Source organism: Empidonax traillii, unplaced genomic scaffold (assembly GCF_003031625.1).
Source record: "Empidonax traillii isolate 1590-97213 ecotype Southwest subspecies unplaced genomic scaffold, ASM303162v1 scaffold1345:size128070, whole genome shotgun sequence".
Classification (NCBI taxonomy): domain Eukaryota; kingdom Metazoa; phylum Chordata; class Aves; order Passeriformes; family Tyrannidae; genus Empidonax; species Empidonax traillii.
Window position 1 is genome coordinate 44,209 of NW_020956538.1, and position 18,555 is coordinate 62,763.

The following is an 18,555-nucleotide window of genomic DNA, read 5'->3' on the forward strand; positions in this document are numbered from 1 at the left end:
ATGGCCAAGTCAATCTCTTCTCAGTAAATTCCTGTCAGTTCTTCATCAGTTGTTGATTACAGTAGCAAGTGGCACAGGTTAGTTTGTACTACATGCATATGCCATCTTGAAACTTTTCCACCACATATGCAAATTTTATGTTTCTATGATTACATCTGCTATCAAGTCTGTTTGCTGTTCTAACCAGTACTGCAGCATTTCCTGAATTCCACCTGTTGTTTATACGCATTTATTTCTTTTGTCTGATACTTCTGCTTCTCTGTTTGCATTAACTTGTTTTCTCATATGTAATAAATTCTTTTGGAGGGAGCCATCTATACATCTAACACTGTATTATTCTGGTACAGAATTAGGAATCCCACAGGCCTATGACAATACAAACACTATATGCAATGTGCCACTGTGCAACCTATCAATTTAAAAGCTGTTTTAGACTGCAACCTGAACTGATAGTGAATAGCCCACATTGCCCACCACCACCACCATTTAATTTGGAAATGCCTTTCATGCTACTATCTGCTCTTTTTTTGCCTTTGCTTTAAAATCCTATTTTGAAAGTAACAGGTTCTTTAGCCTTTTTCATGCAGAAAATGAGAATATTGACTGGATTATTTATGTTATATTCATGTTATATTCATGTTATATTCAATTTTCACTAAGTCTGCATTATATATGCAGGTAAGATAAAAATAATTTTAAAATAATGTTTTGTTTCTAAGAACAAGATAAATAAAATCAGGAATGAACATTTATTTCATTGCAGCTATTTTTAATCTAGATTTTTATTGTGGGTGTTTGTCTTTAATGCGGTTCCACCTGGAGGAGACTGAGGGCAGACCTCATTGCAGTTACAACTTCCTCGTGAAGGGAAGAGGAGGGGCAGGCACTGATCTTTTCTTTGTGGTGACCTGTGGCAGGACTTGAGGGAATAGCCTGAAGTTGTGTCAGGGGAGGTTTAGGTTGGATATTAGAAGAAGGTTTTTCACCCACAGGGCGGTTGGGTGCTGAAACAGGCTCCCCAGGGAAGTGGTCACAGCACCAAGCCTGATGGAGCTCAAAAAGCGTTTGAACGGTACTCTCAGGCACATGGTGTGACTCTTGGGGATGGTCCTGTGAAAGGGGAGGAGCTGGACTCGATGATCCTTGGGGGTCCCTTCCAACTTGGCAGATTCTGTGAAAATACAAGTATAAACTCAGCGTACCTTTTGTGATTATATAAATACTATTATTCTTGGAGCTTCCATTTTTTTAAGTTTCTGAAGAATTTTAAATGTGTGATTATTTTATCTGCTTAAACCCCTTTAATTCTTGGTAAGAAGCTAATGCTCACTGCAGTCCTGGCCACGAGATGGCAGTGCTGGATATATAACAACCAGCAGTTTAAGAGTCTAAACTTCCACTACCTACACCAAGGCTAACAAAATCCACATCCTTCTGTTCATGCAATAGAAAAGTAAACAGAGGTTGAGCTCTCCCAAACAACATTTATTAGTTAGCCATCAAGTGCTTAGTTCCTCTCCCAAATTTATTCCATCCTTCCCCAGAATCTGAGATTGCTTGAAAAAAAATTTGCAAATGTCATTTTCCCCCATCTATTATTAAAAAGGGACACCAATTTATTCTCATGACATTGCAGCTAAGCAGTTAAACTATCCGTATGAGCAAACCTAGGTAATTTTTTTTTTCTTATATTTTTGCCAAAAAAAAATAGTCCTAAAAAAATATTCTCCAACATTAGTGACAAGTAAAATTGTGTATTTAAAGATCAATGAGCTGTACAACTTTTATAATGCTTTGGAGAAAATAGTCATGTAAATCCTGAGTGGTTCTACCCCTGTACTAAAAATGTGAACCCCAGCATGCAGCTCTTTGACATCTGTGTGTATGGTGTGTATACACAGAGAAGAAAAACATTTGAACTCAGTGATTATACAACTCTTAGTGATGATAAATTTTAGTCAACACGACTTAGCTTTGAGACAAGACTGAATTTGCAAAGTTGTTGTTTCCGGGAAAAAAAAAAAAAAAAAAAAAGGAAGGGGGAAAGAGCAAGGAGCATCCATCTTCGCTAAAATATGATAAATAGGAAATGTCTAGTGCCCATTTCTAAAACATCATTTTCCAGATTAAACCAGACATCCTTCCACTGACAGTTTCCTTGGGTTTTCTGAGAAATGATTTTATAAAAATACATATATTTGTCTCTCATGGCCAGTCTCTTCGCGAACGAAGAACTGGGGAAGGTCTTTCCACCTTCCAGCCTGCGCATTGGATTTTTTAGGTGAGACACAGTGTGCGCGGAACTGAGCCCACCCTTTAATCCTGAGGTTCATCTGCCGGGGCCAAGTACGCTTGGACAGTGGCAGCGAGGTCCTCAGGACGTAGATGGATTTGTCTCTCAAATAATTCAGTCAAACACACTTTTCACAGTTAATGGAGATAAAAACCTTCTGTAATGTACAAAAGTGCTAGATAAATAGAATGAGAAAAAACAGTTTATAAATAAACCAGCTGGCAAAATAGCATCATCAAGGAGATAGATTAGTGGAGCTAGCATTTGATGAAAGATATATCCTCTTCAGAAAAATATGTTGCTTTAGACATTCATCTGTGTCACTGGTAGATGAAGAGTGAACAACTCTTGACATGAAAGAAATACAGAAGCTCTGTCAAATAAACATACTGCAAATAGCCTGATAATCTTCTGTTATACCGAATACTATTCCATTTAGTTATTTTTCACTTGTATCTCTTCCTTTTCTTTATAGCTCCCAAACCCCTTTACTTTGTGTCTAGTGAGCTTCATTTATTCAGCAGCTTCTGCTTTTCATTTTATATTCTGTATTCTTGCTCTTCAGTGTCATTTACAAGCATCTACCACCAAAAAAAGAATCTGCTCCCCCACTGAAAGCAACCTACAGGTGGCTAGAAAATCTATAGCCACCCTGTTAACCAAATGCAAATATTCTTAGTATTTTTACATATTTTCATTGAATATTTTTAATAAATATGAGATCTTCATTTGTGTTTGTCTTTTACTGCATTATCGGAATGGTTGATGTCATTCATCTTTGTGAGAGGCAGTTTCTCAGTGTGTCATCAGTGCCGGCCACGCTGCTGCATTGGCTCACCTTGTTCTAAGGAAACATCTTTTGCAAAGAACGAGTGTATGCAAACAGGGATCACATCCCTGTGGAACAGTGTATTCACATTAGGTTACAAACTGTGTTTTGTGTAGAATTCTTTAAACAAAGCCTATTCAGAAGACTTTTAATATTAAAGTTTTATGAACTTAGATTTTAAATAGAACTCAAGCAGTTGAGTTGAAGATCAGTTATTCATGCTATTAGTACAAAATAATGTTTTATACAAACCTTGTGCTCTTCAACTGAAAAGTTCAGAAATCTATACAAACAGTAATAGATTATAAATGGTTATGAATACTGTTGAGTAGATGTCATGTTCATATTATGAGGAAACTATTATATAAGGAAAGTTCATTATTCAGCAGAGGAAATTAGAAAATTTCATGTAGTAGATCTTAGTCACCATTCTTTTTTTCTGCTGCAACAGAAATACCATCCTGTATATATATGGAACTCACCAGTCATTTAAACATTTCACACACCTTACACTGTCAGCTAGTTAGAATATTATTTTTCCACTATAATAATTTCCCTTATGAAATGAATAAGCAACAAATGAGTACATAGCAATGTATAGAATATCAACTCATTTGTCAAACTATACATTTCTCCATTGTTTTCTTTGTTTTGGCTCCACTGTGTAGGGAGGCAATAGCTCTGGAGACCTGATCTAGGACCGGTAGATGAGGAATCCGACACTGCATCCTGTCAATTCCCCTTCTCATAAAGCTTTACTTACAGACACCTCACCAAGTATCTAACTACACATTCACAAATCATTTTAGGTTTTTGTGTTGTTGTTCAAGCAGTGATTAATAATGTGATCAAAGTTTAGCTGCTAGTGCACTCTGGTTTGCTTTGGTATGTTTGGTGCATCAGCAAGTACCCCTTCTTTCAATGTGCAGGACATACCAGATATTAGCATATCACTAATGATACCTGTTTAGTATTTATAGAATTCAATTTGTTATTACAAATCCCAAAAAAGTGAAAAAAAACTCCAACAAATCAAACACAAACAAACCACACTGAAATGTATTTCATCCTTGGGGTGTAAAATATTGCAGCATTACTGCAAATTATTATCCAAAATTAAATAATTAAAACCCAAGAAAATCAAAGTAAAATACTTTAAAATATCGACTTAGTATAGTGCTTGACACTCCCTTCACCAATAATAACCTTCAAGCCTTCCAAATAAAGAAATCCTATTATTTACATGACACAAGGCAGAGTAGAGCTAGCTGAGGTACTGCAAATCCTCACAGCTCTTGGGCCAGACTTCTCCCTAAGCCAGACCTGGGATTCCTCAAGGCTATTCCTTCCTGTGCTTCCGGCTTCTGCAACCCACTACAGTCAAGGTGCTGCCTTAGCAGAGCAGTAATTTAGGCAGTTATCAATTTTCAAAGGTTCCAGTGATGGGCACTGGCAAAAAGTAAGAATAAAAGGATCAGTAATTTGTGCTTATACTGCTTATACAGTCACTCAGTCTCACTTCCAACTTAATGCAGTTTAGGAAAGGGAAATATAACTAAATATTTATAATTCTAGAGATGTGTAACTTCTAAAAAAAAAGAAAACTTATTTGGAAAAAAGTATTTACAAATTTACCTTTTACAATGTTTTTCAATATTTGTCTTTCTAATGGTGTACCATTTCTGTTTCTATTTGTATGTCAAGGGAAATATATATTTTCCCTGAAATACAAATGAATTAAAAAAAAGGTGAAAAAAATTATTAGTCTTACATTTACATTAATTGCTGTATTTTATATTCATTAAGCTGTACTTCTTGCCTAATTACTTCTCTGCTTCAGAAGTTTTAGGATTCTGTTGCACTATGCAGATATGGGTTACTTCTGACTTTCATCACTTTTACAAAATAAATTATGAAAACAGAGGCTGTGTGTGTTGACTGCACTTTTCTGTGACCCCTCTACAAGTTCTGTACTTGTCCTATTCCCTTAGAGGCAATGAAACAGCAGAGGTATGGTTATCCAATGACCAGCTAAAACTGGAGTGGTCTGCAAGGAGACCTGTGGTGCAATTATTATATGGTAATTCAGTCTCCTCCAGCTTCATACACCCAATAAGGAATTACTGTATTACCTATGTGTCATAGTTCTGATTTTAGCAAGGAATTTTTCTTTCCCTTCCCCCTACCATGTGTGTGCTCTGTTTATGGCCTATTAGGTGAACAAAAGAATAGGCCTGGTCCACTGATGGCCCAGAGATTAGTCCCCTTGACAATGAAGGGGAAGGAGTTGGGGGAGGCTAGTGTGTGTGGCTGGAAGGAGGTGGAGGTGGGGTGTCAGCTCTGCTCGGAGCCCTCAGGGGAGCCTGCTGTGAGCTGCAGACACTGGCTGGTTTCTTTGTCTTTTCCTGTCAGAGGGGAGTTTTGCTGCTGCTCTTTGCTCAGCTGTTGGCTGCAGGCCCGGCTTACAGGGAATCCTCACCAGCTGAAGTCTGTGAGCTTTCTTCCATTGGGAGAACTTTCTGCTTTATTGCTGTTTTTTTTTTTTTCTTTCCTTCCCCCTTCCCCCCCCCCCCATTCCCTCTCTCCTTTCCCAGTGTGGGAAGGGAAGGGGAACTGAGTTGGTTTTTTTGTTTTGTTTTTGGTTGGGTGTTTTCTTTTCTTTCCCTCCGACATATCGAGAGGGTATTGTTATTCCCCATCCCATGTGGCAGTGACCAGGGGTCCCACAGCGCCGCCTGGTGACGGGCACTGGACATTACAAGTTCTGCACCTCCAGTGACCCAACAGCGCCACCTGGTGAATGGTACAGTACATTACAAATTTTGCATCTCCAGGGACCCGACGGCGCCCCCTGCTGACTGGGGTTGGAACTGCACCAAAGGGTGTTAAAAATTGAACTATTTAATTTTCCTTTTGCTGGTTTATCCATTTTGTTCTTGAAGGGGGTATAGGAGTATTGCTTGGTTGTTTTACTTGTTTTTTTTTTGTGTGCCTGTTAATACACACATACCTTTTAATAAAGGGCTGTTATTTTTCCCTTTTCCATAATTTGTTTTCCTTCAATCAGAGCCTCTTAATTTCGGATTTATAATTGCTTAGAAAAAGAAGTTTGGGTCTTTTTCTCCTAATCCATCCTCAGCAAAAGACCCTTGTCTCATTTAAACTGGGACACTGACAATAATTACAGGCATGAAATATTCAAGGAGACAAAAATACAGACATCAAATATCAGTTACGTGAAGAAAAACAAAGTGCCGTTAGAAAAGCCTAAGAGTGAATATCATTAAATGTTATGTGACACTACATTTACTGGACATCTTCTACCTAAGCCTTCAGTGGGAAATAAAGTACCTATATGCTATAATTTTCTTAATATAAATAACATTAAGGGCATTTTAGACGCAATTTGAATAAGGATTTTTTGTTGACCTAAAGCTTATATTTCATCATTCCTAAATGTTTAGGATGTGTAGGATATGGATATGGGCTGAAAAGAGATATGTATAACACACCAAATGTCTCTATGATAGAAGAAAGTCACAGAACCACATTTGAACATCAGTCACGATGGCAACAGTTGGATAATTTCTGTAATGCCCAATCAAAGCAAAATCATTAAGCATCAGTGTTATTTCAAATAGGATGCCAATATATTTTTCTCAGTCTTACCTGTATTATCTTCAAATGTATGAATTCTAATTAAATACAAATCATCAATCAATCTAGGCAGCATATCCCTTTCACTGTCTTTGCTCACACCATGACAACCTATGAACTTTTTTATATGAAAAGTAAATAGGTGTTTCATAAGATTATAAATTAAATACATCATTTTTTAAAATCCCATTCCTTTAGAAAAATCTATTTAAAAGATAGCTGTGAGACCCAATATGTAAAATCACTTGTCTGAGGATCACAGGGATATAGCATTCCTACTGATGTAATATGCACTGGTGAATATTTATGTTCTCTGCAAAGAGCACCAGGTTTCTTTTGGTGCCAAATGAAGTTGCTCCAACTCCCTGCTCATCTACTATCCCATCTCAGTTGATGGAGCACTTCCCTCTGTGGGATGGTGCAGTGGATCAGACTTCAAAATTGACCCGGCTTGAAAGGATATTTCTGTCTTTGCCCACTAGAACCCAAAAAACGCAATTAAAAAGTAATTGCCACTGAATCATTGATACTTCCTTGAATTTGCAGGACAGAACATCAGGTTGGACATTTTAGGTTAGAGAGAAAAGATGACTCAGGTAGTCATTCTGATGACAGCAAGAGCCTGGCTTTCAAATTTATGTTCAGAACCATCTTATGTAAATTATGACAATCATAAAGAATCCTGACCTGTGTGGCCTTCTTATGGATTGCTTCTGGTCTTAGCATTCAAAATTAAATAGGTTCATATCAGGGATTGATACCAATTTAAAGAGAACTGTTTTAGTTCAAGTGAGTGCTTCTGTGGCAAAGGCCATTCTGGCCTCAGGTAACAAACACAGTATCTCAAACATGAACGCAATGCTTGCTCTTCATTCCCTTCCTCTTCCAGCCCACCAACTTCAGCAAGCTGTATTAAGAGCCAAAGCTGGTTAGTCATCTTTGTATCACCAAGATCTAAATCCCTCTGGCAGTTCACTCATTCCTCTACTACACTTCATTAAATTATCACAGAGAAGAGGTATAAATAGTAGTAAATTCTTAGTTAAACATTTCAAAGTTGCTTATGACTTGAAAACTACTAAGAAACAACTGCTCCAAATTCACATTTTAAGAGTTCATGGAAATTCTCAGTTTGTTTATAAGGAACTCACTCCAGTAGTTTCCGTTATTAACACACCCATTCAAAATTTCTTCCTGTTTGCAATAAGACTTCTACCTTCAAAAACATTTTTGAGGTGCTAGAAGTATCCCAAGCTACTTTTGGCTTTTTGGTTATACTAGTCAAAGCTGGAATTTCTTCCAAAGGTTTCAGCAGAGTAATTCTCAGTAGTTTTGTACTTGACTGATCATTTAATTATCTTACCATTCTAACAAATATATGCTAACGTATTGGTTTGTCAGGATACGTGTCCAGAACAACGACAAGTACAACAGTCATTCAAACACTACACAAAAATCTTTTACTGCAGTGAGAGTAAAAAACTACTAGCAAAGAGAATCAAAAGCTAAAATAGAATACAAAACCACTATCTGCTGGAGTTCATACAATACTATAAACAGCCTCTATTACAGTATTACTTAGTAAAAAGGGAATTGCTTTCTCAGTTGCTTCCTATCAATAAACCGTGCTTACTTGCACAGACAGGCCAGGGCTACCAGGGTCTGCAGCGGCTGATTGGTACTCATGCTTAGCAGGTGTCCCTGTGGAGTAACACAGTGTCGATGAGAGGATGAGTATCGCTCAGCCCAGCCGTCCTGACACCCCATTCTATCAGCTCTACATTACACTACATAGGGCCAGTACATAGTATGAGGTGATGCTTGAGTGGCTGCCAAACACTGCCTACTGATTACTGAATAGCAACACCCTGTGCATTCCCTACTGTAGAGTAAGGGGGCGAATGACCCCTGCCCACATCATCTTCCTCTCACCATCATCTCCTCTCACCCCTACCGTTGTGTTTCAAGGCTATTGGTATCCATCTTACAGAATGGAGCCAACCCAAGGAGGAACTCAACTGTGATAGGAGGGGACACCTAGTTAATTTTGCTAAAGACACGATGGACCTCACGGTTAACTTGTGCAAAAAAGTTACACTGTACAATACTCTGGCTGGTTTCACATCCTAATATAATTACTTTCTCACCCCTCTATGCTCCATTGATCATCTAAATCAAAAGTACTCCTGTTGCAGCTAAATTGACCAGAGATTTTCTAGTAAAGCCTAACTTTTTATAAATGAGCATAACAATAGTGTACCTAATGGGTGATGTGTCAAACCAGAAGGTTATTAATCATGGGAAAAGAAAATCCTATTTAAAACCCTGAATGGACACATAAAATATATGCAACAAACAAAGGGAGGGAAACAGAACTCAAAACAGGAAGGGGGTGTTGTTCAACATTTCAACAAAGGAAATGTGGGATGAAAACCAAAAACTTGCACAAGCAATAGGGACATTGAAGATTCTGTATTATTTCCACTACATTGTGATTTTGATAGCTGTGCTAAGTAACTTCTGTGAAGCAAACTAATGAACTAAATGCTTAAAGGCGAAAACCTTTGCAAGTAAATATGATTCATCTTTTCTGAAGTCAGAGATAAGAGTTATTTGACTTCTCTTAAGCACAGGAAATCGATACCCAGTTTCTCTACATGCCATGAATAAGACAGTGTTTGCCCTGCACAGACATATCACCAATCCTGACAAACACATCCACCAATTCTTCAATCACAATGAGTTATGTGAAATTAACTTAGGTTTTTCATGTTTATTTAGCACACTGTTGAATAGTTTCTCACAGAAAAAAAAAAAAAAAGGGTAAATGGTAAATATGTTATGTAACTTCACAATATAAGTGGAGTGATGTGTAGACGTAATTTAAATTATACTGCAGTGTAATCCCTTCTTAGACTACTTTGTAAAACGCTAAGCAGCAGTAAGACATACGATGTTAAAACACCACGATTAACAAAGTTTATTGCTCAGGCATTTATGGCATTTTAATATTAAACCCGAGCGCACAGGCCCTGCGCGCACGCCGTGCTCACACCTACGGCACCAGCCCGACATGACTCATGACATTCGCACGTATCCCACGGCAGCGAGCGGGGAAACGCGCACGTCCGTCCCCGTCGGCAATTTCTGATTTATTTATCCGGATAAACATAAAACACCGTGTCATGTCGTGTCATACTACGAACGAACAATGTAAGGGACGTGTTTCCACCAAGCTGAATTACAAAAGAAGCCGCGGGCTGGTACCGGTGCGGCGGGGCAGCCCCCGGGCAGGTCCCCGCGTCCCTCAGCGCTCCGGCACCGCCCAGGGGACACCCGGGGGTTGCGCCGCGTCCCTTCCCTGGGTCGGGAGGAGGGGGTGCCCAGCCAACCGCCCTTATCGGCGAGGCCCGGCGGGCGGGCGGCACCGCCCCCGCTATCATCGCGCACCCCGCCCGCGGTGAGAGGGGAGTGCGGCGGCCCCGCGCCCGCCCGGGCCGTTACCGGCCGCCCCCGCCCCCGGCGCCGCGGGGCCGCCCCCCCTACCCCGCCCCGCTGCGCGGCGCGTCCCGCCCCGGTCGATGGGCGGCCCCGCGGCGGCGGTTGGTCAGCGCGGCGGCCGTTGCGCCCCGCGGCCGCTCCCGCGCACGGTCCCGCCCTCCCGCTGCGGCCGCTGGCGCTGGGAGGCCCCGCAGACGCCATTTCCTCGGCGCCCCCGCGGCGGCGCGGCTGCATCAGCGCTGACGTGAGACCGACGCGCGGCTCCGCCCGGTCCCCGGTCCCCCCCACCCCCTGTGACGGGGGCAGCACGTACAGGGCGGCGGGTGAGTTGCGGGAGGGGGCGGGGACACGTGTGCGCGCAGCCCGACCCCCCGCGGGCCGGCAGCGGGGCAGCGCGGAGGGCAGCGGGCGGCGCCGGCGGCGCGGAGGGCAGGGGCGGGCGGGCAGGCACGGCACGGCACGGCGGGGCAGGGCAGGGAAGGGCAAGGCAAGGCAAGGCAGGGCAGGCGGGGGGCGCTGTGCCGCGGTCGGCTGAGCCCCGCCGCCGGGAGCGCGCAGTGAGGCGGCCAAGCGCGGCCCCGCCGGCAGCCGGGAGCGCGCCGGGATCAGGGCCGGCCGCGCAGAGCCCGCACAGCGCTGCCGGGCGGCCCCGAGGCGGCTCCGCGCACTGGGAATTCCAGAAGGGGCGCGCGGAGCGCCGGCTCCGTTACCGGCCGGGAGCAGCGCTGTCGCCGGGCTCTGACAGGAGCGGCTCCGGCCCTTGCTCTGGGAGCGGTTCGGCTCGGCGGGAGGAGCGGGGGCAGTGCCGGCCTGCTGCGGGTGGAGCGCCCCGATGGCCGGTCCCGGGGCCTCCGCGGAGCTGTCCAGGCCGGGGCGGAGCGGGGCTACCCGGTGTCGTTTCCCCTTATCCCGGTACACCCTGTTACATCCTGGCCCGCAGGGCTTTCCGAGCTGGGTCAGCAGAACAGGTGGGGGAGAATCACAGTGGGCTCCGTGACTCCGAGGTCTTGCCTTAGGTTTGAGGGTTTTGTCTGCATCCCCCACTGCCGTGGCAACATCATACGTGGTGCTGAGTGCTAAGTGATTCCAGAGGGACTGATGCTTGAATGGTTTTCTGGGTTATCCAGGGGGGGCTGGTTGGACCCTTCTGAAGGGGGACCGTGTGTCCTCTTGTCAGCCGGCTCGGCACTGCCTGGTTCGGGTGGTTGAGGTGGCAGGTGCAGAGTGGACAGGTAGCATTGCTTGTGCGAGCAAGAACGGCAAGTTGGGCTTTTAAAATTTTTTTTAGGGTTTTGCTAGGGTGTTCAAGGAACAAAAGGATGGGGAAGAAAATAAGGAAACACTGAGAACTTAAGAGATACAAGAAACTTAGTGATGAAGCTTCTGATGATACCTAAAACTGGAAGTTTACACTTGCAAAGTCTAGTCTGTATAACCTGGCTGAACGCTGCGACCACCTTCCCAGCTGGTGTGCTTCACGCTATAGGGTAGTAAAACAGGTTATTACAGAGCTCTAAAACACAATGCCCTTCTAAAACGAGCGCATTCTGAGAGTTTTCACACTCACTGGGGTCATCCATAAATGCAAAACAGGTGCTTGTAAATTCACATCCTTGCTTTCTTTTCTCCTGTGAATAAAAGCCTTCAAAGTGATTTGGAGCAAGGGCTGAAACATTTCTCAGCCCCTTATGAGTTTCTTTGTAATAAGCCTCCTTTTTAAGAACTCTCCGATGTATAAAGTATGGTTGAAATAAAAAAGTTGTTTTTTAAAATGTCTCTGGGTATTTAATTAGACAGTCATACATTTTCAGACATGCAAAATATTGTACCAATTTGCTTTTGCAGTTTAATTTTGTCAACAGAGATTAAGTATTTGTGTGAATATTCAGTGATGGAAAACAAACAGCAGTACTGGAGGAAGTGAAGGGATCTTTTGTGCTCCTTATTACAGAAGATGATATTTTGATCCTTCATCTTTTACCTATGGACAAAGACGTAAAAAGTTCACACTTTTAGTTGTAAATTACTCCCAATTTTCTAAGAAACCTGGCAGTGTTTTCCTCTAGCTGATTGTGTCTGCCAGATTTGTCCTACCGGGGATGCTTCAGCTGATGGCAGTTGAAGAAGCTTATGATGTGCACTGTGTGCATCATCTTAGTCAGTGTTTATCTGCTGCTGACCTGCTGTGCATTCATCTCAAGGAGTGTAGTAAACATGTGCTTATATATTGAAACCTTTCGAGCTTTGGTAATGGTTAAACTTTGTGCCAAATCCTGAAGATTTCTTTGCTAAGTTGTAGGAAGAAGCAGATGTCTTTGTTTACATTATGGAATGTTTATTTTTGCCCCCTTTTCATGTGAGTGCAGAGGTATAACTTATTTAATAATTTAAAAATCCAGATGAATATTTAAAGTTACTGTTCAGTGACTGTAAGCAACTAAGGTAGAAAACATAAGAAAATAATGTATTAATACTGAGTATAAACCTAAAACTTGTATATAATTAATCATACAGTGAAGAAAAACATATACTTTTAAACAGGACCTAAGACCACATATGTAAAAACTGTTTGCTTAGTTTTACTTTAAAGTAGAAGGAAGGTAATGTGAACTTTAAAGCATGTCATGTACTACTACTGGTAGGCTTTTATAAAGGATTTTTGGTGCTTGGCAGAAAATTCTGTTTTTCTCTCTTTGAAACTTTAAGCAATGCATATGTTAGAATTTGCTAGCAGTATAGACTGATTGAGTGTGATACATGTGGAAACTGTTTATGTCAGTAGTTTCTGGACTGGATTGATAACTGTTTTGTGACACAGTCTTTATTACTTACGTTTTAGAAAAAGGATAATTATGATATTGCTCAGTATTTTTTTCTGTGTATTTCTTAAAACAGTTTGATGTATTCATGCTAAAATTATATACAGGAAATACAAACTCTCTTTAGTTCAGGTTATAGGAATCTGAGAGTTTATGAGAGTGCTCCAAAGACAGTGACAGTCCAGACTGGACTGTGAAATTCAGGAGTTCCTTAGCATGCCTGGCTGGCCTTGAGCTGTGCACAAGCCCACATGAGGTGACACAGCTCTGTGTGACTGACCCTGTGGGCTCAAAATGACTGCAATCGACTGACCTGCTCCTGCGAGTTTAGTGATCCCCTGAGCTTATGCCTTATCAAACATTGCTAATATTGTAACACATCTGAATTTGATGCTAACGTGCTTCGTTTTGTCTTTAGTCATCTTTCTCATTGAAGTTTTATGCGAAGATAACTAGCGTGTCTTTTAAAATTACTTATGTGCTTCATTATTCTTGTTTTGTTTTTTTTAGGCTATAGGTGGATCTTTATATTTGGATGTTGTTTCTAGTCAAGTCTCTGTTTACAAACAGGTTGTCAAAAAGAGATGGGTTTGAGCTTATTTAGGAAGAGTATTTTGCTGTGTTCCTGAGTTACAGTAGCATTTTATGGCAGTCAAATTTGCAGACTTTACTCCACCTTACTAAAGTTTTAAATTAAGCAATCATTTGTATTAAGAGTCAGCGTATACACAATTATAGATGGAAAATCTATATAAATTAAAGAGTTTTTCATGTATATAATAAATCTTAGGTATATTTGTCATTTCACTGACATGTATAGTACTTGCTGCTGTTTTTCTAATTAAACATAAATAATCCAAAGTATATATCCCTTTGACTGTACCGTATTTTGCCAAGTACGAGGAATAACTTTGTTAGATTTTCTGCTGTACTGATGCTCTTTTGTAGCAATTTGCCAAATCAGTTACTGGAGCACTGCAGATGAAAAGACTTTGGGAGAAAAATCCTGATAAAGTAGTAAAAATAAGTAAATTTTTATAGTGTTCTGCAATCAGTGAAGAATTAAGCTAAAATTAGGAACTAAATCTTTTTTTTTCCAAGATGAAAAATGGCTTTTTCTAGGTAAAATTTCTATGAAATGCATTTAGTGGGAATAATAAGTACTTTTTTTTTTTTTTTTTTTCCCTCCAACAGTAGGTTTTCTGTGACAGATGGCTCTGGATACAAAAATACTTAAGGGCTTTCATAAAGTGAATTAATTCTGACTATTCCCATGTTTAGGAAGAGATTACAATGAATATGTTGCCAGTACCTATGTGTTATTTAATCTTCCTTGGTGTGTGAGCTGTTATGAAGCTTATGGAGGCATTCTTACTATGAACCAGATAGAGCTTTCATGTTTAAGACTCCATGGATGGCCCTAGTTTATGAAGAAAGAACTTTTTTCCCTACTTTATTATTGTTATTATATTGCATGTATATATAAAACCACTAAAAAGACTTTGGTGAATTTCAGTAGGTCCTTAATTTGATTGTACCTAGAGAAAAAGGTAATTAGTGGTAACTGACAAAAGACAAAAATGTAGAAAGATTTTAGATGTAAAATAACTTCTTACTGTTGTAATCTGAACTGATACTGGGAATAGGGTATGAAACTTATGTGGGCAGAAATACTAATGTTAACTCATAAAATTCTGAATTGTGTACATCTTGGCTACCTCTAGCTGTAGGACTGTAAGTCTGGTCGGTAGAATACTGTTGGAGGCATATGAGCTCAAACTGTGCTCTGCATCATTTGACTGTATATCTTTTCATATTTTCATGCCTTTATTCTGGGTGAAAAGGGTGACTTTCAAAAAAAACCAATACAATTTGTTCTCAAAGATTGTGGAATGTTCTCTAAAATAGTGCCGCAAAAGGAGTTTGGTTTACATTTAATTTGATTCAGTGTAGTTACTTTTAACCTGTGGGACTAAATTCCAGAGTCTCAGAGTGAGGTGGATAGCAGTTTCCCTTCCCTGCCTCTTCCATTTCTCAGTGTAAGACCTGAGAAGAAACGGAAGTAACTATCAGCCAGTTGAAACAGTTGAACTTTGAGTTCAGATGGGCTTGCCGTCCCCTAGTTACAGTAATGGAATCCAAGGAATTGATATTTGCTGCCTCTTAAATCCCTCATCTCTATCATGTCTTCCTTTTGCGGCCTCAATGGATTGTGTAAGTAGGGTGTAGGTGGGAGCATGCCTGAGGGCCTGCCTGCCTCTGCCTGACCCTATCCTGTCTCTGTTCTGTTTGTAAACTGACCTGTTGCCATGGCAATGTTTGACATCACCTGTTCAATGTTGCACCTTCAGTGCAGGGTTTGGTAGGAGAGAAAGGGAGCCGAAGAGAACCAAGCTCTTGTTTTAAAATTCCCACCTTCCGTTATGACTAAGTGTGCCAAGAAATATCGAAAAGGAATTGTCAGGTAATTGCATTTTTATATAGCAGATACATTTGGAAGCTTTCTATCTGGAGTTTCAGCTCTTAGTTTAAACTGAGGGTCATCAAGTTACTTATTTTCCTATGAAACTTACCCTACTTTTAATCTTGCAAAATGAGAAGAATCGTTTCAGGTCTTGAGCCACGAGTAGTTTACAGACAGTTCAAGTGTTGATCCCACCTGGGAATCAGCATCTTGGAAGGTTTGAGAGGAATGTAGCAGCACGTGGCTGCTGGGCAGCTAGAACCATGTCCAGTGCGAGATGTGAGGCCCGAGAGATCTGCTGTGGAGCACTGCGCTCCCAGCCCCACTGGCACCAGTGCATAGGACCCTGGGACTCTGTGCTTGTCCCTCCCTGACAGCCATTTCCAGAACTGCCTCCCCTTGCATCTTTCCAAAATACTTATTTTAGAGCTCCTGGCTATATGAATTAATATTTGAATACAGGGGAATGGGAAGAAAGGACTTCAGTTAATCTCATTTATTTATTTTTTGCTAGTTGTCTGCTCCAAATATAAAATAGTTTGGAATTGCACTCCTCCATGTACTGCATTATTTAAATGTATATGTATTTACTTTCAGACAGATGACCATGGAAATGGTTGAACAGGATGACAATGCAGTGGATTCTATGACAGAGAGAAATGCTGGTCACCTTCAGAATCAGCCAGGCCGAAGTCAGATTTCCTCAGGATCTGAGGTAAGCTGAAATGTGGAAAGATGAGAAGAATCAATAAAGTGATATTCAGAGCTGCAGTGATTTTTAAATTATCAATTTGCGTGGCATTCTCATGTTTTATAAGTCTTGCTGTCTAATAGGAAAAATAGAGCAAAAGTATACTGGAAACTATGCCTGCAGTAGTTAACAAAGGACTAGTGTAACATCAGGTCTGTAAAAAGGTTAACGCTTTCAGGAGACCAGCCTTTTCAGAGTAGAGTGGTAGAGATGTGTTTTTTTCCATTCACTTTTACAAGATGATTGATTGTAAAGATGGGAAGAGGGTCTTAAAGAATTGAGGTGGCTAGAAGATCAACCGTCTAAAACATGTATCTTGAAGATGTGATGAATAACAAAAATGAAAACATTAATAAAACCAACCATGATTCTCTTCTAGTCCCAGTTTTTGTACAGAACATATTTCATCTCATTGCAAGTACGTTTTTAATGTATCCAATGGCAGTGTCTGGAGTTATAAAAACATACTTCACGTGTTCAGTATGGTTGCTTTATCTGGATTATTCTTTGGTAGTTAATGGATAAAAGATTATATAGTAACAATTCTCAAACATTAAAAATGTATACACGTTAAAATATGTGACATTTGACACTTGAGAGAAATAAGTTTCTTGACCTTACTAGGATTTATAGCTTCAGAAAACTGTACGGACCACTTAAAAGGATTTTCAACCCCCGTTTGTGAAATAAAGGAAGTCATTTTAAAAAACATCTTACAGAATTTATTAATCTGTAAGAATTGATGCTATGTGTTCGGTATGTTAGATACTTGATTTACATTATAGGTATATTTTAAAAACTGAAGGCAGCTGGTCTTTTTCCTCACATCTTCAGACACAAAGACTGCAAAATACTTATCAACCTTTTTTTTTTGTTTTGATACATGCAGCATTGGGAATATTGTTTGCTGGGTTTTTTTTTTTTGTCTTTAAGAATAGAGCATGAAATCAAGAACTTTATTTGGGTTGTTCTGTCGATTCATCCCCTTATTTCTTCTATCTTTAGTAATTCAGTTCAAGTTTTGTGTTTTAACTTCATAGCATGATTTATGTGTAAAATTTATTGGCTTGTGTAATAGTGTCTGAAGAAGATACCTGTGAATTCTGTCACTTGGGATTTTTAATCTTGATCCAGAGACAAAGCTGTCACTAATGCTGTAGGAGAGCTTCTACTGAGTCCCCAAGGAAAAGACTTTTTATGTTTGTATGCCTTTAATGTTTGAGTACTGTGTGCAGCTGTATTGGGTATGGGCTTCCATCTCTTTCAGTTAAAACTAATAACTCTGAAGTATTGATGAATCTCATTCAATTAGCACTAAACCAAAACACGTACTTGAGTTTGAAGGCTGAGGTTAACAGTCCAGAGTTGACATCTGGAGTCCCTTTTTTTGGTCAGACGGCTCAGAGAGCCAGGGCAGGCCTGTCTCCTCAGCCACTGGTGGTGCCACAGGCTCCCAGGGCCTGCAGCCCTGACACCCCTCAGTGCCCTGAGGCTGCTCTGACTCAGCATTCATTTTGGTAAAACGGGCCTGGGACTGCCTGGACGGAACACTTGCCTTGTTGTGACATTCCTTTGGCTTAAGATGAGTAGGATTTTTTTAGTTTATGTTCCTACCTGGCTGGTTTGGAAGGTGAGGTGCTTTGCCATGGTGAGAGTCAGGGGTGTGTGTTGAGGGGTTTGTGTGGGACATGCGACTGTTTTTGCTGGTGGTAGCAGATGGGAAACTTGGGGTGTTTCTGAGGAATTTGTGGCTGGTCCAGTGTGTGTGTATTTTGACTGTTAACAGAGGGGCACAGTTCGTGTCTCCCTCCTTGGCCTCTGGAGGAGTGCGGTGAAGAGAAGACAGCCACTAAAAGTGATGGAAATGTACATGGTGTCAACTTGCAGCCATCTCCCCTACTATTTTGTTGCAAACATGCAGAAATAGAGGAAAGAATGACTTGATTTTTACCAAGAGCTAAAATGCCTGGTCACTGAAGCTGAGGGCTCCTTTTCAGTTATCTTGGGGACGGCACAGGAGACTGGGTGTGGTTTTTTTTTTTGTTTGTTTGTTTTTTTTTAGTAAGATACTTTTTTAACCTGGGTATTTTTCAGTCAGAAGTAAAACATTTTAATACACTATCTTTTAATACCCAATTTGTGGTTTTCTGTGTATTACCAAAGAATTGTAGAAGGGTTGATGTTGGAAAGACCTTTTGGGATTATCTACACTGACCCCTCTGCGCAAGCAGGGTCAGTGAG

At 40.8% G+C, this 18,555-nt stretch overlaps 1 protein-coding gene across 7 annotated transcripts in view; it reads left to right on the top strand.

The window, feature by feature from the left end:
- Positions 1-10,439: 10,439 nt before the first annotated feature.
- CREM (cAMP responsive element modulator) overlaps positions 10,440-18,555 on the top strand; it is a 36,781-nt gene continuing 28,665 nt past the window's right edge. For 2 of the 7 annotated variants that reach the window (XM_027906712.1, XM_027906714.1), the window contains exons 1-3: positions 10,442-10,603; positions 15,451-15,563; positions 16,161-16,278. In XM_027906712.1, the coding sequence (XP_027762513.1) occupies positions 15,523-15,563; positions 16,161-16,278 (159 nt within the window). In that variant the 5' untranslated portion in view covers positions 10,442-10,603; positions 15,451-15,522. Of the gene's footprint in view, positions 10,604-15,450; positions 15,564-16,160; positions 16,279-18,555 lie in introns of all 7 variants that reach the window. The other 5 variants (XM_027906710.1, XM_027906709.1, XM_027906713.1 and 2 more) reach the window with 5 other exon arrangements.